The sequence below is a fragment of the Bos grunniens genome, chromosome 1 (assembly GCF_055505025.1).
Source record: "Bos grunniens cultivar Pamir isolate PY7600 chromosome 1, Bosgru_T2T1.0, whole genome shotgun sequence".
NCBI lineage: Eukaryota > Metazoa > Chordata > Mammalia > Artiodactyla > Bovidae > Bos > Bos grunniens.
The window spans coordinates 89,495,880-89,518,840 of record NC_141165.1 but is presented as its reverse complement, the minus strand read 5'-3'; the positions used below and the strand labels follow the sequence as shown (position 1 = coordinate 89,518,840).

General features: G+C 50.6%; 2 protein-coding genes across 4 annotated transcripts in view; one reads left to right on the top strand and one right to left on the bottom strand.

Annotated features, from left to right (window-relative positions):
* ADCY5 (adenylate cyclase 5) overlaps positions 1 to 11,265 on the bottom strand; it is a 158,784-nt gene extending 147,519 nt beyond the window's left edge. The window contains exon 1 of the mRNA XM_086402834.1: positions 9,709 to 11,265. Within this exon, the coding sequence (XP_086258960.1) occupies positions 9,709 to 10,836 (1,128 nt within the window). The 5' untranslated portion in view covers positions 10,837 to 11,265. The remainder of the gene's footprint in view (positions 1 to 9,708) is intronic.
* A 7-nt stretch (positions 11,266 to 11,272) lies between these two features.
* On the top strand, positions 11,273 to 21,687 carry LOC147379872 (uncharacterized). Of its 3 annotated transcripts, XR_015164515.1 has the most exons (3): positions 11,273 to 11,410; positions 11,887 to 12,772; positions 13,279 to 13,537. XR_015164515.1 is itself a non-coding variant. In XM_086402857.1 (2 exons), exon 1 carries the CDS (start codon positions 11,460 to 11,462, stop codon positions 12,414 to 12,416), a length of 957 nt encoding a protein of 318 aa, XP_086258983.1. In that variant the 5' UTR covers positions 11,316 to 11,459; the 3' UTR covers positions 12,417 to 12,772; positions 21,384 to 21,687. The 3 variants fall into 3 exon arrangements, 2 of the variants coding, with proteins under 2 accessions (XP_086258983.1, XP_086258974.1); XM_086402857.1 differs by lacking the exon at positions 13,279 to 13,537 and adding an exon at positions 21,384 to 21,687 and having other exon boundaries at positions 11,316 to 12,772; XM_086402848.1 differs by having other exon boundaries at positions 11,316 to 12,772.
* The last annotated feature ends 1,274 nt before the right edge of the window (positions 21,688 to 22,961 follow it).

Here is a 22,961-nt window from a genome sequence, read left to right as displayed (position 1 = left end):
ATATTCGAGACATTGTCTAGGGGACAGAAAGCCATACATTTTTAAGAAGCAGAAATTCAAAACAAATTATATATATATAACACAAGACAAAAAATACATTTTTTCACATCATCCCACTAGTCCAGAAACAACCGTTCTGGTGAGAAACATATATCATCAGATAGGAGGGAGGGGCCAGGGTTCTGAGTTTGCCACAGAGTTCTGTCCTTGATGCATTTTTAAAAATATTTATCTATTTAGTTGGCTGCAATGGGTCTTAGTTGTAGCATGTGGAATCATTGTTGTTTTTTTTCAAGCTGTGGCATGCAAACTCTTAGTTGTGGCATGTGGGATCTAGCTCCCTGACCAGAGATCGAACCCAGGTACCCTGCATTGGGAGCACAGAATCTTAGCCACTGAACAACCAAAGAAGTCCCTGTACCTGATACATTTTTGCCCCAGTAAAGTGATCACTCCACTCCCTAGTGTTCAAGTCAAACCGGATTAGAATCTCAGTTTCTCTACTCTCAATTTGGATTTTTCCTAGAAAAGGATCCTCAGACAAGGATTTGAAAGAAGTGGTTTGCCTGGGAGGTGACCCCAGAAAATATTAGAGAATGGAGAAATGAGAAAAAAAAAAAAACAGGGGAAGAAGACAAAGAGAACGGAAAGATGGAAGGAAGATCGAGGAGGGAGGAAGGAAGGGAAGGAGGGAGAAAATAAAGAAGGAAGGAAAAAAAGAAAAATAGTTTTCCAGCCTGTACCACTGTGGACAACCAGAGCTGTATCCTGTAGGCCTGGGGGCTAACAAGAAGGCTTGTCTCCGTTACACTCCCCCCACACCAGGGTCAAGGGAGCTAGGGTATCTATCCACTAGCGCCCAACAGTCACTGGTTGAGAGCTGCTCTGGGGATGGGCACTCCCTCCCCAGCACTTCTGACCTGCCCCACAAGCAAGCAGAGAGGCTCAGGGCCAGAGAAAGCCCTCAGGTGCTGACAGCTGGCAGTCTGGCTGGCAAGAGTGAAAGGTACATGCCCAGGGAATATGAGCAGGCGCCGAACCATCTGCTGTGCTTGCTCACTGAGTGACCTTGGGAAAGTTACTTACCTTCTCTTATCCTATATTCTGCAGCCCTGAAATAGGGGTAAGAATGTCTTTCTCTCAGGATTGATAATAAGTAAAGTCATATATGTAAGGGATTAGCTTAGTGCCAAGCTCGCAATAAAATCTCAATATATACTCATTGTTTTTAATCGACATTCTATAAAGTCTTCCTCCTTTTAGATGGTAGGAAACAAAGCAAACTGGGGAACTCTGTTTGGACCCAGGATGCTCTGAACAGCCCATCACCACTTTCTCGTAGGCAGCCAGGCCCTCAGCGAATGGACCCGCCCCCGCACCAAAGGTCACAATACAGAGCCCAACAGGCTCCATGTCTAATGACAACAGAAAACCCTTAAAGGAAACCGAAACTAGATAAAGGAGGCATCTCCCTGGTCCCTTCCAGTCCCATCATTTTACTTTATAAAGAATTTTGGATGCAAACAGAGAATGAGACTTTTAATGCAGGCTGCTCTGTCTCCTTTTTGAAGTAGAAGAGCCCCCAAACAAACAAATGCCCATATCTAGATGACCTTGCCTAGGCCTATCCCTGAGGCAGGGGGCTGGATGCTGAGATCCTCCCAGCCCCTGAAGCAGGGTGTCCCAACGTGAGTTCCAACAGACACTAATGCCTCTGCTATGCTCCTTCAAAAACTGGCTCTGGGGTCAAATATGTCTGATAATGGCTTCATGCAAAAACCCCTTCTTGGCAAATTCTATGGCATATTAACATATGAAAAGCTTTAAAGTTCTACAATAAAGAATTCTGATCAAGCCAGTATTTCTTAAACTTACCTGACACAGGACTGAATGTGTGTACGTGAAACATTCAGCAACATCCCTCCAAAGGACAGTTAGTGGGAGCGTCTGGGCTAAAGGCAATGCTAAGTGCTGGGGCCCGGGCTGAGTCATCTCTGGACCCTCGTGGCCTAGCACGCGCCTGGTACACAGTAGGCACCTAATAAATGGTTGTTGTCTGAATGAATGGGGAGAAGGCTGAAAGAATGACTTAATAATGGTTTTCAAATCTGTGAAGGGATATAGTACCGGCACTGCCAGGCAACAGCTCTCTGTTTCCAAGAAGACACACGTTCTAAATTGCAGCAGGAGGTACTCTGGAAGCCCTGCTCGGAGTTTAGGATAACAATCCACCAAAATAGGCTCCAAGCCGAGCCGCATCGCTTCCTTCTGTGGAGGTGTTGGTCTAGCACTTCAGAACAGCCGAGAGTGTGCGTGCAGCCGTCCACCCACCCCACCACCCGTTCATTCATTCATTCAAACCCTCACTGAACACCTACTACGTGTCATGTACCGAGGTCCCTCAGGACCCCTTCCAAGAGCCAAGTGGGACTATGGCAACCTGTGAGACAACCCCCAGGAAGCCCCTAAGGAGACGGAAGAGGAGGCCACCCAATGTGAGATCAAGAAGCCTCAAAGCCCAGAAGCAAGAGCCGATAACCCTCCCAGAGCAAGAAGTGTGTGTATGTATATGAGGTGGGGGGAAGACTGTCCAGGCTGACACATGAGGCAGGCCCAAAGAATAAAGCCACTACTGTTTCCCAGTGTTTGCTTGTTTACCCCCCTCTTCTTGTGACTATATCCCATTGTTCCAGACAGCATCCCTGCCCCCACTTCCAAGCTCTTCCCCTCCCCACACTCACAGCTCCAATCTCCTCTTCCTTGCCTGACATCGTACTGTTCCTCCTTCAAACCATCTCCTAGTTCCTGACCTCTTGCCTACCCCTGATCTCACTTTCCACATTCTGTACCACCCCTTCTGGACCTGGGGTATCCTCAGTGTTTTCCATATTCACTTACCAAATGAATGAGTAAACCAGGACTCAAACTAAGGTCTGTCTCTCTGCTGACCACCCTCACCACCACTACCACCACCAATACTGAGCCAAAGATTGCTTTGCCTCAATCAAGAGTAGGGGGATGGGAATGGCTGGGAGGCAGGATGGGAGGTACAGGCAATCTTTCCCACCCCCTCTCACCACTACCAGTCACCTTCCCCTCCGCATCCTACAACCAATATACTCACCAGCCCCACTGGGACATCTCCTAAGGGGCCTGCAAGTCTGCAGTGATTTTGTGACTTTTAAACAGAGACCAAGTTAGGCATGACGACAGACATCCCAAAAGACTCAGCAGGCATTCATGCTGTAGCAAGACATGAAACCATAAAATTCAAGGGTTGGATGTGAACTGAATGGTTATCTTGGCCAATGATCCCAAACCTAAGAGTTGGTCATCAAGATCAGCTAGAGAGCTTTGAAAACTAGATCCAAGCTGGCAAAAAATATAGATCCCTTCCTGGGACCCACCCCAGACCTTCAGAAGCAGAGTCTTCCGTTTCCTCAGTCCAGTCTCCCCTTGAATACCTCCACTGACACAGCTGGCTACCCCAGGGGGCTTTTGGTGTAATGGCTACAACCCCAGAGGCTGGAAAGTATCTTCTACCTGGATAAGGAAATGGTAACCCACTCCAGTATTCTTGCCTGGAGAATGTCATGGACAGGAGTCTGGCGGGCTACAGTCAAAAGGGTCCCAAAGAATCACACACGACTGAAAATTCAGCACGCACACACCTGGAGCTGAAATCTGTCTACTATTTCTACCCATTTACCCCAACTCTGCCTTTGGGAGCAACCAAAAATAAGTTTAGTCCCTCTTCTAACATCTGATAACAGGGATCCCAGCAATAAATAACACTTTGCCCGTGTTTCTGCTTTCTCACCTCCCAGCTAAACATCTCCCACTCTTTCAAGTATTCTCTTAGAAGTCAAGGTTTCCAATCCCCTGACCAAACTAGTACCCTCCTCTAAATTCTAGAATCAAACATAGAATCTCAGATGGGGCCTCAGTCTTCCTATCAACTGGATATGCCCACAAGCCTGACCCTACTGGCCTTTTCCAACAGCTAGACCAAAATGCTGCTTCCCATGAAGCTCATGGTCTGTTAACTAGAAACTCCCAGATTTTGTTCATGATGTTGAAAAAGAGTTCTTCCCTGTCCTGGATTTGAATGTTACCTGGAGAAAAGAGGTGGGTGGGAGGGGAGTGGGGGGAGTAGAGCTTTCCAATTATCTTCATGGAGTTTTGCATTTGGGAGAGAAAATCAATACTGACTGCCCTCCACTAGCAAGCTCCCCCCACCTGATAGGCATGGAGGAAAGAAAGATATGCTCAAGTGTAACTTATGTAACTGCACCCAAAGAATTTCTGGGCCACAGTCATATGGGACTCCAAGAGAAAACTGTTTCCATTCCCAACACAGAGGATGCTCCTGGGAAGTAAATGGCCATTGGCCAGATCTACCACAAGATAAATAAAGTTAACAGAGGTGCCAAGCAGGCCGCCATGACTGAAAGTCATCCGGCAAGAGGCCGTACACTCGCAGAGAGGCTCTCACCTCCCTCCCCCAACACACACCCCTCCCCTGGCTGGGCCCGAATGGGTGCTCCACAGCCCTACACCCTCTGACAGAGTAACTGTGGCCAGGGCCTGTCTGCACAGGACAGCTTCTGTCCAGGCCTTTTACACTGATTTTCAAAACTCTTCTGTGAGGCTGGGCAGGTTTTGGTGCTGGGGTTTAATGCATCGTTGGTGTCCTCTTTATAGACAGACACGAACACACGGTTCTGTGCTCCACAGCACACAGACCTCATGCTCTTGCTCCAGATTAAAACTTAGATAGAATTATTAACTGTCAACATTCCCAAAGCACAGCAGCTGACCATTCTGCTCCCTGGCCAGGCCTCTGCCACTCCTGAAGTCCTCCCCACAGGCATCGAGACACCCCTATCTGGATGTGCCTAGATGACCTCCTACCTAGAAGCCTTGCTGGACCCCCACCCTGAGGCTTGTGCCTCCCTCCAAGCACCCCCTCCCCATCGCAGAGATAAGGAGGCCACATAATCAAAACAATTAGCAAATACAATTAGCACTGAGGCAAAACAAGCAGACCCTCCCTGGCTACAGACTCAGAGCCACCCCCCCAACCCCAGCCTACTGTTGCTGCTGGGGTTCACCACGGCCAGATTTCTCCTGTCCAGAAAAGTGGGTGATGGGGAAAGTAACTGGTGGTAGATGACCCCTGGTGTCATGTTGAAAGTGTGTGGCCTTCTCCACACCATCCAGCAAGCAGGGAGGCAGCGGCAGCCAGCAGGGCACACAGGGCAGACACGGTGACCCACCACCACACAGGCCTCTGGGCCAAGTTCCTGAGCGAGGTGGCGGCTCACCACAGGGCTTACCGGATGGCTGAGTGAGTGGGCAGCTCGGGCTTTTGAAAGGGAAGGGCGAGACTCCATGGGGGCAGGGGAACTGACCGCTCAAGTCTAGCCCCCAGGTTCATTTTGGAAAGTAGGGGCATGTGCATCCAGGGTACTTCCCTGGGGAGCCAGAGGTCAAGGTGAGAAGGTCGATCAAGGCCCAGAATCAGAAATGCAAACAGCCACAGGAAGTCAGCCACGAACAAAGAATAAACAGGACAGAGCTGTGATGATTTCCTTTCAAAGTCAACACAAAGGCTTCCCTCAGCCCACCTCCATAACCCAGGCCAGCACACACAACAGATACACACACACAAACACACACACATGCACACACATGTTCACGCACATGCACATACATACTAGAGCCTGCCCACATGACAGACAGACACCCACCCTTCAGCCACAGTAGTCATTTCTTGGTCTGCTTCCCCACCCCCATCCAGCCCAAGTATGGACACTCACATGTGCTCATGGTCACAGAACATCACTCACATAGCGCAACTGCCATTCTGATCACTGGAACAACTGGTGACAGTTGTGGGTTCAAACAGGCACAGAGGAGGAAATGCAGAAAATCACTGAGTTTCTTCAAAAGGGACCGAGGGAAGCAAGGAAGGAGCTGAAGACAGGCTGGGTAGGGATGGGTCAGCCCACACCACAAGGGCAACCTCTGACAGCTCTCCCAGGCTCACAGGGACCCATACAGGGTCAGAATCTTCTTTTCAAAAACTGTATCAGGTGGGTTTAATGCTGCTGCAGACTAATAATATCCCACATCTGAACAGGACTCTCTACTTTTCAAAGCACTCTTCCATCCATTATCACCTCCGAGAGTAACACTGGACAAGCAGAGACACTCATCTCCTTTGCCAAATGACTGTCCATCCCCATAAGACCCAAAGATGTTTTCTCCAAAATAATCTCTAATAGCTAAGCATATGTAATAGTTGTGTGAGCATACTTGTTTGTGTGTGAGTGCATGCAGAGGCTTTATGTAGCAGAGTGGGATACAGTCAAACAAAAATGAGGTTGCCATGGCAACAGGCTCCGGCATCATTGCAGCCTATTAACACAAGTGAGGAATGTGTTTGGCAGATGCTTGAGTGTTATTTATGGTATGGGTGTAGCAGAGGGACTTCTAACAGGCAAAGAAGGAAAAAAAAAAAACAACCCATGACGCTCCTACTGTATCCCACCAAGGAGACGACAGTGAGACGAGCACAGAAGGCGAGCCTGAGAGGCTGCAAAACAGGGAGTAAGAGATGGGGAAGCAGAAAAGCAGGCAGGCAGAGGAGAGGAGAGCAACAGGGGACTGGAGGAGGAGGAAAGTGAAAGGAAGTGAGAGAAAAAGAGCGGGGTGGGGGGGTGAATACCAGGAGAAGAGCTGGAGCAGGGGATACAGCAAAAGGAAGAAACATCATCCCCCACCTTGGGGGATGCCAAGGGCTGCCCCACCTTGCCTCTCAGTTTCCTCTTGAGTAAAAACCATCAGGAGGCATCAGATAAGATACTAGATGTTTCTCCCTTCTAACTGAAGCAAAGGGCAGAGCCCAAGACAGAAGAGGGACAGGGAAAGAATAAAATACCGAGATCAGATACTGATGTTGAAGGTCTGAGCTGTGGGGCAGCTGGCAAGGGGACCAGTCTCTCATGAGAAGTGAAAAAATGCCAACAGATTCCTGAGAGCCTACTCTGTGTCCAAGGTCATGGAGGCAGATTCCCAAAGCCCCAGTATTAAAAACCACACATTGCTGGCCCATTTACCTGGATGTGTATCTTCATCAAAGATAAGAATAAGGCATCTAATGGAGGCCATTCTCCAATACCTGCTACTCTGGGGTAACCTGAGGCAGAGGGTAATGCTTGATTGTCTCACTAATATTTCCCACCATCCAATAAGATTTGCTCAAGAAACACAAAGTTTATATCATAATTAGAAAGGCAAATGAAATACAAACCAAAAAAAGATACAGTTTTGTCTTAAGTCAACTACAAAGAATGCTTGCATTCTGATTATCATGGACCATTTCTAACAAGTTCTGCTATACTCAGCACAGCAGGTCATGAGAAGTGCAAATGTATGCAAGAGCCTACAGACAGGGGAAGGTCTGAAGACCACAACTGGATAAAAGAAGCATGAGTTGGGAGGTGTGCAGCTGGGGAAAGAAGGGAGAGAGACTGGGCTGAGGAACTAGATGGGAAGTCAGTCAGCTGGCTCTGCCGCCGCAGTGGCACCTTCATGCTAAGATGGAGATGGAACACCCCAGGTCCAGCGCTGCCATCCTGGGACCTGACTCCAGTCTCCTGAAATCACTCACCTCGGATTGTCTAGGGCTGTAATCAGGCCCTGAGTCCCAACTCTGGTTTCAGTAAACACTCTGAATGATCCTGGAAACTTCTGCTGCTCCATGTGCATGCCATGCCTGTCTTTCTGCAGAAAAGCCATACCCACCCAAGCAACCTGCCTCCCATTCAAGCCAGGAACAACCCTCAAAGATAAAAAACTCATATGCCAGCTTGTGTCCCCAGCTCAAAACATTTGGAGCCTTTATAAGCACTAACAATAGCAGTTAACTTTTTTTCAAACCAGCTCTCAATAGGTTTTTCTCTTAAGTTTAAAGATGATCTCTAAAGATTTTTTTTCCTTCTGATCCCAGATCAGAAAAACTTCTTTAGCATCAACAACCCCAATTACTTCACTCATTGGAATACAACCAGTTAAGCAATTATGAAATCCCTATATATTCAACACAGTGCTAGATAAGGCAGAGATGGTAAGGAAAAACACATACACCTCAAGAATTCTGCATCCAAGGGGCTTACATTGGATGGGGAGTAAAACCAGGGGCACTCAGGAATAAGTAAGTGCCCCACCCTGTGGCTCTGACTCTGTTGTTGGCCATGCAGAAGAGGGAGAGGCTGACATGGCTGGAATGGAAGGAGGGCTCCTTGCAGAGGTGAGGCTTGGCACAGAGGGGGTAGAACTGGAAGGGTCATGCATTATCCTCTCATTTGCTAGACAAGGAACCTAGGGCACGGAGGGGCTGCAGATCCCCTCCTTCCCAGTCACAGAGTGCCTTGAGGGTATACCTGGAGTCCAGCGCCATGAAGCCCACACTGGGACTATTTTGAGAAAGCCAGGGGGTACAGGACAGCCCCTGAAGAAACACACAGTCCTCAATAGGATTGAAGTCCGAGAAAAGGCACTAAAAGTGGGGAGGCCATGCCTGGAATTCAGTTAGTTAAGAAGTTCTGTAGAGGAAGCAGATGCCCAGAGAGAGGTAGGGGGTGCAGTAGGATCTACAGTCAAGAGACTAGACTGCAGCAAGGGCCCATTTGACTCTCACAGCCAAGCTGCAGCACAACCAAGTAGGCTGAGCAGGGGCCAGTGGAAGAGGCGAATGGCGCCACGGACAAGGGCACTGCTAAGGGGAGAAAGTGTGCTTGTCAGAAGAGCCAATCTCATCAAGGTCACCATGGCAAGCACGCCTTCCTCTCATAAGTCTTCAGAAGAACCACCAGTTAACCAGACAGAAGTTTTATTTCCTCCTTATCCCATCATTGGAGGCTCACCTAACTCATCCCAGAAGTGATAAAAAGCCCCCACCACAACTAATAACCAGGAGCACCCACATGGAGGGGTCCTGACATAGGACACTAGCTTTCTGCTCAGGCCAGGAGAGGACTGTCCACCCAAAAGGTTGCTTCCCACTTTTGCTGAAGGCAGCTCTTTGGCTTGTGGGCACTTTCACAAAGGAAACACATTTGTCAGTCTTCCCTCAATTTCAGGTATATTTCCAGCTTTCAAACCCCCAGTCTCAGGCAACTGGCAGGGTTACCGTTTCTCCTCCCTAAGACTAGGCAAGGAGTTCCTAGGGTTTCCCCTCATCAATCCTCCATCCAGGACTCAACTGACTCACTACATCCAGGACTCACTACAAACTATCAGTGGCTCTCCCCAGGGAGAGGTTGGAGAGGGATTAGAGGGTCCAGTCACTTTGGTCAGGGGCCATATATACAGGGACAGAAGCATAGGAAGAGAAGGGGACCTCTCCAAATAATTTTCTCCTCCAACCCTCCTTCCTCATTAGCATCCCTACAATAATGGATAGGGTTTAGTGTGTCTATCAGCGGGAAGATTACATAGAAGAGCACCCTTTTTGTAAAGGAAGATGCTGGGGCTCAGAGTGCGGGGTCAGAGGCTAGAAGACACCACACAGCTGACAGAGCCATGTCTCTCTGGATCTTCTCACCAGTTTAAAGGGTGAAGGTGGCTTGCCTCTCTTTGGAGTCAGGCCAAGGCCTGCACACCCTACTATACAGTCCCTGTGCCCAGGTGGGCCCCTACCTGCTTGAGCAGGAACTGATCCTGGGCGTTGGTGCGCAGGGCGATGGCCAGGTGGAGGGCGGACAGGAGCACCCCGCTGAGTACCGCAGCCCGCATGCGCACGGGCAGGAGCGTGTAGATCGTATAGATGAAAAACACAGTCCACCAGATGCCCTCGGAGGCACTGCGCGGCTGGGGCAGCAACAGGCCCACCACCTGGACGGCCAGCACCACGGCGATAAGCGCGTAGCAGGCCAGGCCCATGTGGTCCTGGTGGAAGGCGGCGCGGTTGCAGAGCACGGCCATAACGAGGATCACACCCACGGCGGCCGCTAGGACGGCCAGGTAGGGCAGCTGCAGCGGGGGCCGTGCCGCGTGGAAGGCCAACATGACTAGGCACACGAGCACCAGCACAGCCATGAGCATTGTGAGGCTGCTCTGGTTCAGACGGAAGAAGTAGCGCTGGTACAGCCGCTCCAGCTTGTCCGATGGGAACTTCTTAGAGCGGAATATCTGCAGCAGTGCCAGGCAGCAGGCGCCCAGCGACAGCACCGCGCCAGGCCCCGCGCCCGAGCCTGCCGAGCTGCCCCCATCCCCGGACCCTTCGTCTTCCTCGACGGCGCCGGCCTCCAGATCGTCGGCCGCGCGGCCCTTGCCACGCCGCTCCTCCAGGCCTAGCTCCACCGAACGGGGGCGCACCTCCGTCCCGCCCGCTGCGGCGGCCGCAGCCGCCGAACCGCCGCCGCTGCCCGCAGGGGGCGCCCGGGTGCTGCCCCCGCCGGCCGCGCCCCGCCGCTGCCGCCGGCTGCCGCGACCGCAGTCGTCGCCGCCGCGCTCCTGCCAGGCCGACTTGGAACGGAAGCTGAAGCCGAAGCCCCCGGCCAGGGGGTCATCGCCACTCAGCGGAGGATCGTCTTCGTCGTCGCTGCGCCAGCGGCTGGCCAGGCGCTGTTGCTGCTGCGGGGTCACCGCCCCCCCAGGTCTCTTGGTGGAGCCGCGGGCCGAACCCCCGGGGGCTTGGGGGTAGCCATTGGCGCGGGAGTCGGCCTCTCCCCACGCGGAGCGGTGTTCCGGGCCTCCCCGGGACGCCGGCGCCGCCGCTGTCTGCGCCGCGTAGCCCGGGGGGCTCACGCTTTTGGAGCTGGACATCCCCCCCTCGGCCTCGTCGTCTTCTTCCTCCTCCCCCGGAGGCCGGGCCGGGGGTCTCCAAGGGGAAGGTGGACGGCCGAGCAGGGGGACCAGGCTGGGGTCACACGTCGGGGGCGGCCCGGGGCCCTGGGCAGTAGCGGGGCATCTTGGCACCCCCGTCCTGAGGGGAGAAGGAGGGCAGCGGGAGAGCGAAAGGGAGGCAGGCACAGCCCCGAGGTGAGAAGTGGCTGAAAATCCGCGTCGGGAGCCCCAGGTCCGAGAGGGAGTTGGCTCCGAGCTGGGGCAGCGGGGACTGCTGGAGCTGCTGAGCCGCGCGCAGAGGGACGTCCGGACTCCTGGCTCGCGTCGAGCTCGACAAGGACCGGAGTTGCGGACGAGGCGGGACGGAGAGGTGTCCTTGCGGGCGGCACCTCCCCGGGGCTTGCAATGCCTGGGCGCGGCACTCGCAGACTCTGCCTAAGCGGAGACCAGCGGCACGCACGGCGAGAAGGCAGTTAGGACGGCTCGGCAGGGGTCCCGGCGTGGAGACGAAGTGGGCGCCCTTCCCTCGCGGCGGACTGGGAGCGACTGGGAGGTGCGGGCGCCAGCCAGCATTATTTTCTTACGAGGGGTGGGGAGGTGGGATGGGGGGGTGGAGAGGACGGGGGAGGGGGCGGCGGGCGGAGCAACAGCTCCAGAGCCCTGCGGGGAGGGTCCTGGAGCCCAAGGGCGCCGTCGCCCTCATCCCCCACCACCTCCCGCGGCGAGAGTGGGAGCTTGGCCCCGGCCAAAGCCGAGCCCAGCCTTCAGCGGGTCCGCGCAGGGGGCGGGGGCGAGGACCGGCTCCTGCAGCGCGGCCCTTCCCCTCTCGCCTACCCCTTCCCCCAAAACGGAGCGGGGCTGGCCCGGACCCGCCGGCCCAGGAGGGCTGTCGTGCCGACTCCTCAAGCCCCAGGCTCCTTGCCGCCTGCTGCGGGCCCACCGCGGCCGGGCGCAGAAGGACTAGGCTGAGGGCGGAATCCGGCGCAGCGCCGCCGCCGTTCCGCCCCAACGCAGGCGGGCTTCTCCCAGGGAGCACGGCATCCAGAGATCGAGAGCCGGGACTCAGATGCAGCCAGCAGAGAGGGGCCGGCCAGAGGGCCGCTGCTGCGCCCCGGGGGCGCTCCGGGGAGAGCCGCGGGAGCCGGGCTCGCGGCGCGCCATGCACGCCTCGGGCCCTGCGCTGCTCCGGCCGCTCGCGCCGCTCCTTCCTTCTCGCCCGCTTGCCGCCGCCGCCGCCGCCGGAGCGCCCTCCGCATCCCCTCCTCCCGCCGCCTCCCCGCCCCCCGCGCCGCTCGGGCCTCGGCTCACAGAGGCGCGCGGCCGCCTCCGCCCCCGACCCGGCCGCGGCCCCCGCCTCGGCGCCCCGCCGGCATCCTCAGGCCCGGCCTCGTGAGCTGCCCTTTACTGTGGGGGCCCTGGCTCCCCTTCCTCACCTAAAATTCTCTCTGCGTCCCCTCCCTCCCTGGCGCCTGGAGCCGCATCCAGCCCGCGGTCCCTTCGCCCGACCTGGGTGGCATGCGGTCCTCCCTCGCCCCTTGCTTGGGTTCCTGCGCCCCTAGTCCTAGCTCCCCTCTTTTGTATCCCCTTTTAATCCCCCATCCCCCCATTCAACCCAACTTCAGCCCCCGCGCTGCGCCCCCCTTCCCTGGCCCGGCTCGATTGGCCGCTTCCTGAGCTGTCAGACTTGAGTCCGGCGCTCTTATTGGGCGATTCTCGGGCCGGGCGGCTGTGCCAAAGGAGGGCGCACCGGGCCGGGGGCGCCCAGGCAGCGACTGCCGCAGGGAGCCGAAGACCAGAGTCGCTGGAGGGCCAGAGGGGCCCAAGAGCCAGACCCGGAAATGGACGGGAGAGATGGAGAGACTGAGGATCTCTGAGGCCCAGGAAGACAGTTACGGGAAAGATGGAGATGCAGTTGGTGAGGCCGATGCAACCAGGGCTGGGCGGACAGGAATGCTTTGGTGGATAGTTACAGAGCAAGAACCCCGCAGACAGCATTACGAACACCTGGCGTTTGTGAAGAGCTCTCTCTGCTCGTTCATATGTTATTATTATTATTGTTGTTGAAATCTCATTTGATTCCCCTCACTAACCCTGGGTTGTGACAGGGAACAGTGTCCAGGTGATTATTCCCAGTTTACAGGTGCAGAAACTAGAGCTTCAGAGCTTAATTAACTTGCCATGGGCCGCACAGTTCTCCTGACTTGGAACGGAAAGATCTTTCGTCAGCTCCAGGCTGGCTCCTTACCTAGCAAGGTGTTATCAGGAGGGATAGGCACCAGAGTAAGGTGGAGATGCCCCGCTGGAGGGGGGCCAGATGCTCCTACACAGCGATTAAGAGGCAGGAGTGGAGAGGAATTTTCTTTGGGTTAAAGGACCTAGGCCTGTGGAATGAGGTAACTATCTAATTCTTCCCCCAAGCAGTCCTGCTGGAAGTTCCCGCAGCCTAAACTCTGGACAGATGGGGAACAGTCACCTCTAATCCCAGGAGGGAGAAACAAGCTTCATTTTCTTCCTTCAGCTCTCCCTGTGGAGGTTCTGACAAAGAGACTAGAGGCCTGGGTGAGCCTCCCATCCTTTCTCTATCAGTCATCTCTTTGGAAATTGGAAGATAAACCTTCCCAGAGTTGCAAATTGGGAGGAGAACCATTCCAAGAGATCTGAATAAACTAACCCTAGAGTATTCCAGCGTTTGAGTAATCAATCCCTGATTAGCAAAGACTTAAAAAGCCTGAAGCCTGAATTTAGCCAACAAACACTCAAAGAGCACCCTCTATGTGCAAAGCACCGTGCTAGGTGCTTCAGGGATGGAGAGGTTACCCACCTCTGGTTACAGTCGGGGAGGGAGAGCAGCTAGATGCTAACTCCAATTCAGAACACAATTCAGTCCGTATTCAACAGAGGACCAGAGAGAGTGTTTTGGGGGGTTGGAGAGACAAGGCATTAATTCCTACTGTAGGCACCAAAAAGAGGTTGAATCTGGAGCCAGCAGAATAGGAGTCAAGAGAAAAAGAGAATGGACTGATATTAAGCCACAACAATATGTCTGTGAATCTTATTGTCATATAACCCTTTTGAGGAAGATGTCATTTTCCCCACTATAGATATGAGAAAACCAAAACAGAGAATCAAAGTTTGCCCAGTTTGTAGCAGAAGGAAACCTAGGTTCAGTCTACTTGTACTCTACCACACAGCCATGTAACAAATACGATATAAGAACACCCAGACTGGCAGCTGCATGGACAGAAACCAGATGGCCTGAGGTATTAAGGTGGTTGGGTTCCATCTTTGATCTCCTTCTCATTCCCTAAGCTCTCCCTAGGTCGTTCCTTTCCATTTTATTCACAATTTTTTTTTATAACCATCATCTTATAACAAAAGCTATGTATGATTAAATGTGGGAAAACTGGAAAAAAGAAAGACAAAAGAAAGCACTTATAAATTACAACACCTAGCAAGAACCATTAACATCTTAATTTTTCTCTTAACAAAAAACGGGACTTTTTACAAAGAGTTGTAGAATCTGCTTTTTTTCTACTAGGCAAAATATGTGGATTTTTTTTATACCAATAAGCATCCATCTACAATATGCATTTTATTGTCTGAGCAGAATTCCATTGCATGAATATAGCAAAATTTATTTAACCAGTCTCCTACTGTTGGACATTTTTCACTGTCATAGCAGTTTATAAAAAGTTTCCACTCTTTTACTGTTATAAACAATGAGCATTTTGTAGATAAATCTTCACACACATCTTTAATTGTATCCTTAGGAGAAATTCCTACAAGTACTATTGCTGAGCCAAAAGATAAACATCTTTTCACTAAGGTATTTCTGAAATCTGACTCTTAAGCCCCTGCCTCCCCTTCTTAGTTCCAGTCTTACCTACCCCTGTCCACTGGAGAAATCCCTATGGCTGTTCCTTGGTATCCACCAACACCCTAGATTCATTTTGTCTAAAACTAAGGTCACCACCCAAGAAGCTTTCTCCTCCGTCTGTTTTCTCGCCCCTGGTGGAATTACCATCTGCCCAAATCCTGGATCTTAGACCAGTGAGCCCTCTTGTCCCGATTCCCATAGTCCTGCAACCATACCCATGTCTTTTCACATCTGTCTCTTCCACGTTCTCTGGCTACTACCTTTGCCCAGATCCTCCCTTCTCCTTGCCTGGCCAGTTACCAACTCTCCCTTCTTGCCATCCAGTCTGTCCTCCACTTTGTTCCCATCTGATCATACATGTCACACCCAACTGCAAACTGTCCAAAAAACTTCCTACCTGCCAGCTTTCAGTATCCACCACCTCCCCACATCATCTAGCCACCCCTAAAGGATTCTTTAAACCTCTGCAGAGATCACTCTTCACATACACCCCCAGCACAACCAAATTTATAGCACCTCTGCGATGCCTCTCTAAAGCCTCTTCCCTCCCGCGCTCCCAATCCCAGGCTAGGCACTCCCTCCTCCTCAGCTCCCAGCACACCTTGCTTTTCTCTTTTATTGCACTTGTCACATTGTATTGTCTTGACTTGTTTTCAGAACTGTTTCCACAGTCTGTTGAGCTCCTTGAGGGCAGAATTGATATCTTTCTCATTCTTGTGCCTGGTACCTGGCATATAGGAGGTACCCCTTAGCTGTTTGTTGGATAAACAAATGGTACATCTGGGGAATAGTGATGAGAGTGGAGTCTGAGGGGTGGGGTGGGGTGCAGGGAGTGCGCTGGCAACTGTGCGTGAAGATGGAAAAGTGGGTTGGGCTCTTTAATACTCTGTTGGAGGAGCGTGGGCTTCAGTTTAAAAACAGGGAAGGATGCCTGAATTGGGGGAAAAAGGTTGGGCTGTTATGTTTTGGGAGGCAGACTCTGGCAATGTTGTAACTAGCTTGGAAAAGCAAGATTTAAAAGCAGAGGGGACTAGTCAGGAAGCTATGTCAGAGAAGGTATAGATGGAGCCCAGAAGTGGCATGGCGATGGGAATGATGCCTTTGGCTGGAGGACGGCTGTGAAGGGCTGACAAGGAAACCCAGGGGTTGTCTATGGCCATACCACCCTGACCGGCCTGATCTCGTCTGATCTCAGAAGGTAAGCAGCGTCAGGCCTGGTTGGTACTTGGATGGGAAACCCAGGGGTCAACCAGTGTGTAGAGGAGGAGTTCGAAAGGTCAGATGAAAACCGAGAAGGGTGGGGGTCACAAGGGCAAAAGGCTGAAACTTTTTTTTTTTGCCTACAATGGGTCTTAGTCCCGGCTGGCGGCCCTCGACCTCTTTGTTGTTGCTGTGAGCCCCTTTCTCTAGTTTTGGTAATGGGGGCTACTTTCCTGTTGTGATGCATAGGCTTCTTACTGCAGATGTGTCCCTTGTTGTGGAGCACAGGCTCCAGGGCACATGGGCTTCAGCAGTTGAGCACGGCTCAGTAGTTGCAGCTCTTGGGTCTAGAGTGCGGTCTCTAGTAGTTGTGGTGCAGACTTAGTTGCCTTGCAGCATGTGGGATCTTCCCCGACCAGGGATCAAACCCATGTCCCTTGCGTTGGCAGGCAAATTCTTAACCAGTGGACCACTCAGGAAATCCTGAAAGGCAGAGGTTTTGAAGAGCAACTCAGGATGGGCACCTAGCTGTTGTCATCAGATAGGAGCGGACCCAAGGACCACCTCGGGGCTCTGTCTGAAGTGAGCACTTGGTTTGCAAGGAGAGGTGCCTATGCACTCCAGGGCACAGCGGGCCCTTTGGGAGATCTGCAGACCCTTTTTCCAGCCATCTGCCCCTTGTACCTCAGTTACCCTTCAGGACTTCATTCTTCATTTCCCACAGACTTCTTTTTGAAAGAATAGTTGTATTTTGGAAATTAAAATACTAATATTTTAGAATGTTTAGAAATATTTGTAGAAGTGAGTCTCAGTAATCCTTTTTACCTAAAAATACCTTCCTTCCTCACAGAGCTTCCTCACAGTGGGATAGTGTAAGCACTATCTCACCATTAAATAGTCATGCTTTGGGATGACAATCATTCCCTAAAAGTGAATGCAGAAAATCTAGGGACAGAAAGTAGATTAGTATTTGTTTAGGCCTAGAAAAGAGGAGGAATGGAAAGTGATGGCTAATAGGTAAAAAATTTCTTTGGAGGGTCGGGTCATGAATTAGATTATGGTGATGTTTGCACAACTCGAGAAAAATACTGAAAGTCATTGAACTGCACTTTAACCCAACTGGGTGAACTTTGTGGTATATAAATTATATTTCAAGAAAGTGGTTGAGGGGCTTCCCTGGTGGCTCATGGATAAAGAATCTGCCTACCAATGCAGGAGACATGGGTTCAACCCCTGATCTGAAAAGATCCCACATGCATCAGGGCAGCTAAACCATCGCATCACAACTATTGAGCCTGTGCCCTAGTTGGGAGCTGCAATTACTGAGCCCACATTCCACAAGTACTGAAGTTCAAGTGCCCTGGAGCCCATGCTCTGCAACAGGAGAAGCCACCAAAATGAGAAGCCTACACACTTCAACTAGAGAGTAGCCGCCTGCTTACTACAACTAGAGAAAAAGCCCGCAATGAAGACCCAGCACAGCCAAAAAAAATCTGGTTGAAAAATTTATTGCAGATGCTTCTGGGAGATTGAAGGATTTATGCCAGGACTGCCAGTCATTATTGTTAGTGTAGACAAGTTTACTCAGGCTTCTCCCTCTAATGCCAAAACAAGTTTTTCTCACTGACAGAAAGGTTGCTTGCTCTTTAGGAGCAGGAATGGGTTAGGGAGAGGAACAAGAGAACACTTGAGACCGCTAAGCAGCTCCAAGGCAAATGGAAGCAGAAGAGGGCATGGGCTCAGGAGCAGGAAGGAGGAGTGCAGAAATGACAGCCAGTTAGGAATTGGAGGTTAAAAATAAACTTCCCCTACTGCCTGGGAGAGCCCTAAGAGTCTTCACAAGGAAATAAAGAACTCTAAGAACCCTAGGCTTTCTCAAGGGTGGAAGAATCTTAAAGATCATCTAATTCCCTGGGTCAGTCCCTGGGTCAGGAAGATTCCCTGGAGGAGGAAATGGCAACCCACTCCAGTATTCTTGCCTGGAGAATTCCATGGACAGGCTGCAGTCCATGGGGTCGCAAAGAGTCAAACACAACTGAGCAACTAACACACAATTTCCCAAAGGTATGTCACCCTCCTCTGGATATTTGCATTTTGAGAGCAAGCCCTATGCCTAAAGCTAGATGACTTACTTTTCCTTTGAGGAACTAACTTACTATCCCCAAGTCATAGAGTAGCTAACAGGATGGAACATTGTGTGTCTGGAGGTAGGTCAACCATGGAGGCGTGGGGCCCTGTGTCTTTGCCACTGGGCACAGATGGCTGAGGTTCCTGGGAGCCACCCTCCACCCTAACCCGTCCCCCACAAGGAGTTCTGAGGAGGAACCAAAGACCTCTGACTTCCTTAGCTTGGAAATTGGGGATGGTAGTTTGTAATTGACCATAGGGAATTGGGCCCTAGATTTTTCCAGACTCTACACTCACCTCCAGACCTCTGGGCCTCAGGGAACAGGAAATATTCAAAGAGCTCAGATTGTAGCAGAGGTGGAAATTGCTGATAATAGCTTGATCTGCCACTCTCGCAGGTGTTGACATTTGCATTTTAATGGAGGCGGTTAATGCCTTCAGCTGAAGGAGTGACTAATATGTTCTTCCAACTGCTACTGGAGGTAATGGGAGACCCTTTGTGGCCCAGGGCATTTTAAATGCCCTCTAGTCACAATACTAGATTACTCCTGATGGGCAGCTGCCAACCTTTGGATTCTAATATCCATATTCCATGCTTTATCTTTGATCCTGTTCTTGATTTTGCTTTCTTGAACTTACTTCTGAATCTCATTTTCCTAAAAGTATGGGAACATCCTTATGAACCATTATTCTTTAAACACTCATAAACTAATTGTCCATTTCAAGCAGAAAACTTGTGCTGGACACAGTTGAGTGGCGGGAACCCAAGACGTACATCAGCAAAATGCTATCCTTAAGAAGTCGGAGGTGAGAAAGTCACAGAAAGCTAGAGAACAGCGCAGCGCCAGGGGAGATGGGCCATGCAGCTTATGCCAAGCGCTACTTAAACAAAGAGGCTGAGAACTATAGGAGGAAGTGTTCTGATAGGCTTGGGTGAGCAAGAAGGACTTCTCGGAGAGGTGAGAAGCTGAAAATATGTGTGGGAGTTGGATATACAACAACTGAATAGAGTTTTGAGGATTCAAAACATTCCTCTAGTCACAAAAGACCATGTATTTTTGATCCTATTTATATGAAATGTCCAAAAGAGGAAAATCTATAGAAACACAAAAGAGATCAGCGGTTGCCTAGAACTTGGAGGGAATGGGTGGGGGAAATGGGGATTAATTGCTCATGCGTACAGTGGGAGGGTGAAAGCTGTTCTGAGATTGTGGGGATGGTTCCACATCTCTACTGCTAAGTCACTTCAGTCGTGTCCGACTCTGTGCGACCCCATAGACAGCAGCCCACCAGGCTCCCCCGTCCCTGGGATTCTCCAGGCAAGAACACTGGAGTGGGTTGCCGTTTCCTTCTCCAATGCATGAAAGTGAAAAGTGAAAGTGAAGTCGTGTCTGACTCTTCTCGACCCCATGGACTGCAGCCCGCCAGGCTCCTCCATCCATGGGAGTTTCCAGGCAAGAGTGCTGGAGTGGGGTGCCATTGCCTTCTCCGACATCTCTAACTATACTAAAAAAAATTGCATTTCATACTTTGAATGGGTGAACTTTATGGAGTATAAATTATATCTTAATAAAGCTGTTTAAAAATGGGGAAGTGGGATCCAGAAAGACCATTCCTTCAGTAATTCCACTTCAGTTATACCCTAGTTTCAGGTTCCTGGTCTTTTCCTGTATGAAGGCTCTTTCTTTCTTTTTTGCTGCACTGCACAGCTTATGCGATTTTAGTTCTCCAACCAGGGATTGAACCCAAGCCCTCGGCTGTGAGAGTGTGGAGTCGTAACCACTGGACTGCCAGGCAATTCTCTGAAGATTCCCCCTCTTTTTTTTTGCCGCACCACATGGCATGTGGGATCTTAGTTCTCTAACCAAGGATCAAACCTACATCCCCTGCCTTGGTAACATGGAGTCTTAACCACTAGACTGCCAGGGAAGTCCCTGAAGGCTCCTTTTCAAGGCAAAAAAATTTCCAGGACCTCAACGTGGTGTTTATGTACCTTTAGTTAAGAACATATATAGTGGTAAAAAGCTATTATAAATTTATTAATTGATTTTCATTTGGTAAATGAATTAATACTTTACTAATCCCAGTAGTATTTATATATGCTAGAAAAGTGATTCTGTATTTGTAGCCAAGCATCTTATGCCTACAAACAAGGCTTAGTGGCCCTCTCTCAAAATCTCCTTGATTCTTTGGGGTTTTCAACCCACAGTTTCAGAATCCTGGTCTGTGGTCTACCAAGGCATGTTTAATTCAGCTTCCCTGTCAGGTGACTGCCAATGGGGGGGGATCCATTAGCAGAAAATATGATACAATTTCCATCCTATGATGTGTCTGCCTCTTCAGCTGCTCAGGCAAAATGGCACCCTTTCTCCTCCCAAAACCAGTGAGCTTTGCTTAGAGCAGATCCAGCACAGAAGACAGCCAGAGCCGTGCTGGTTGGCAGACACTTGTCTTTAGCAAATGTAATTAAAGTCAGCAGCAAGTAAGTGCCTATTCATTTTTCATTAGAAAAGTCAAAGGCAACCTTCTTGGAAAGCAGCATCATTGAACTTCAGCCTTGGTGTTAAAGCCAGGCTTTCCCTCGCTATGTGTATCTTCTTCCATGAGTACACACACAAATGAGTCCACAACCTCTTTATTGAGGGTGGGAGAGAGAGAGTCAGAGACCATCAGACCTATAGCCTTCAGAGGTTTTTAGTCCCATCCTCTGTCTCAGATTACCCCAATGTCTATCTGCATATGTAATTGCCTATATATATGTATATGGACCTTTTACAGTTTACAGGTGTGTGTGTTAGTCTCTCAGTCACGTCTGACTCTTTGTGACCCCATGGGCGGTAGCCCGCCAGGCTCCTCTGTCCATGGGATTCTCCAGGCAAGAATACTGGAGTAGGTTGCCATTTCCAACTCCAGGGGATCTTCCCAACCCAGGGGTCAAATCCATGTCTCTTGTGTCTCCTACACTGGCACGCAGGTTCTTTACCACTAGCACCACCTGGGAAGCCCGTACAATATACTGGTCTCTCCCCAGATTGTGTTTACAGACCATTTGTGTAGTTTGAACCTGATCTTAGATTCCCTTGGGGAGATGACGTTTTAAAGCTCTCTCTATGATGAATCCTTTTGTAAAGAAGATACAGTGCTTGCACTCTAATAAGTTTGTTTTTTAAGGCAAGGGTAATATTGTCAGTCAAGAAGAGAGAATTGGGGACTGGGGCCCCATCTGGCCCTATCAGACTCCTTGTTGGTAGGCTGAGCTGATTCAACTTGCTTTAGGCATCAGTTAACTCATCTCTTTTCCTCCATATGCTTCCTTACAAAGGCATTTCACCTGATGAGCAAACAGTCCACTCAACGCAGGACTGAGGGACGAGCACTAAACTTGGGGTCAGAGTACCTGGAGGTTCTTCACCAGCCCCACCACTTTCCAGCTGCATGATGTCTGACAAGTCATCTGTCTCCTCTCTGAACTGCGGTCCCCAGCAAGGGTGACTGCTCTCCTGCCCTTAACAATTTGACGTGAGGATCTAGACAATGATGTGGAATTCCTTTTCAAGTTATTCACCCTTATGTAAACCAGGGATCATTCTTAATAATAGCAAAATAATAAATTCACTCTTAATAAAGTCAGATATTCATTTAAGAGGTTAGCATGGAAGGTGGCACATCTCTGGGTCTCAGGCTCTTGCATACATTTATTTTTTTTTAATCATTTATTTATTTTAATTTGGCTGCACTGGGTCTTAGTTGCTGCATGTGGGATCTAGCTCCTTGTCCAGGGATCGAACCCAGGCCCCCTGCATTGGGAGCGCAGAGTCTTAGCCACTGGACCACCAGGGAAGTCCCTCTTGCATACATTTAGAGATGACTGTGATAAATATTTTTATGTCTGCTGCGTGTGTACCAGCTTGTCTAGTAGTCTGGGAGATCAGCTCTTTCATCTCTGCTGTGTTCAAAGCAGGGCCCCTAGGGCCATGCAGATGAAGGCTCTGTTCTCCAAGACCTTACCTCTTTCAGGATTCTGGCAGACTGCAGCCTGTTTGCTGTGCAGACTGGGGAGCTGCGCCCTCCTGCAGGCGTGGGCGGTGGTTAGAGTGGCCTGTGAGGAGCTCGAGTGGGGCTGAGTGTTGCTTCTCCTCTTGCCGGCCACTCTGCTTGGCCCTGGAGTGGTTTTGCCCAGTCTCTGTATCACTGACTGTGAATCTGTGATTGGGCATGGCAAGCCAAGCGGTGTTAGCGATCGTGCTGGGGCTGGCTGACCTTCCCCAAGCCAGGATAATCTCTTTCCCTGGCAACAGGCAGAGGCACCAAGGGACAGCGACAGATTGTGAAATCCTGGGGCTGGGCTTTCTAGAATTACTTAAAAAGAGAAAACTGTAACAATACCTTGCATTTGTACCGTGCTCTTAGAAAGAAAACAGTTTTTAAAAGCTATTCAAGGAGAAGGCAGCGTTGGAATTGTCTGGTAGAGAGCAAACCAGATGGGGTAAGAAATGTATTGTCTTATTCTTATCAAGTCAGTAACAATGAGAGTGTTAAGAGAAATCTTTCATCCTTACCCACCCACCCCCCCCCACCAACCACCACACACACACAGGTGGGAATACCAAGGAAGAGTATCACACAGCATTAGCAACAGAGTGCAACCTAACCTTCTTGACTTTTATCATCACCCTAAAGCAAGCAGTGGATGAAGACGCTGAATGACCTAACAATTTGCTTTGTCCTCCTGAGATTCCAGCATGTAGACAGCTCTTCCTGAGTCAGACTTTGTGCTCCGTCCTCTGGGGCATACAGAAATACGCTTGATCGCTTGTAGGTCTGAAAGCAGTGAAGAAATGTGGGGGTGGCACATGAGAAACACTGCCATCTTCTTGCGAGGTACCTGCTAAGGATCTTT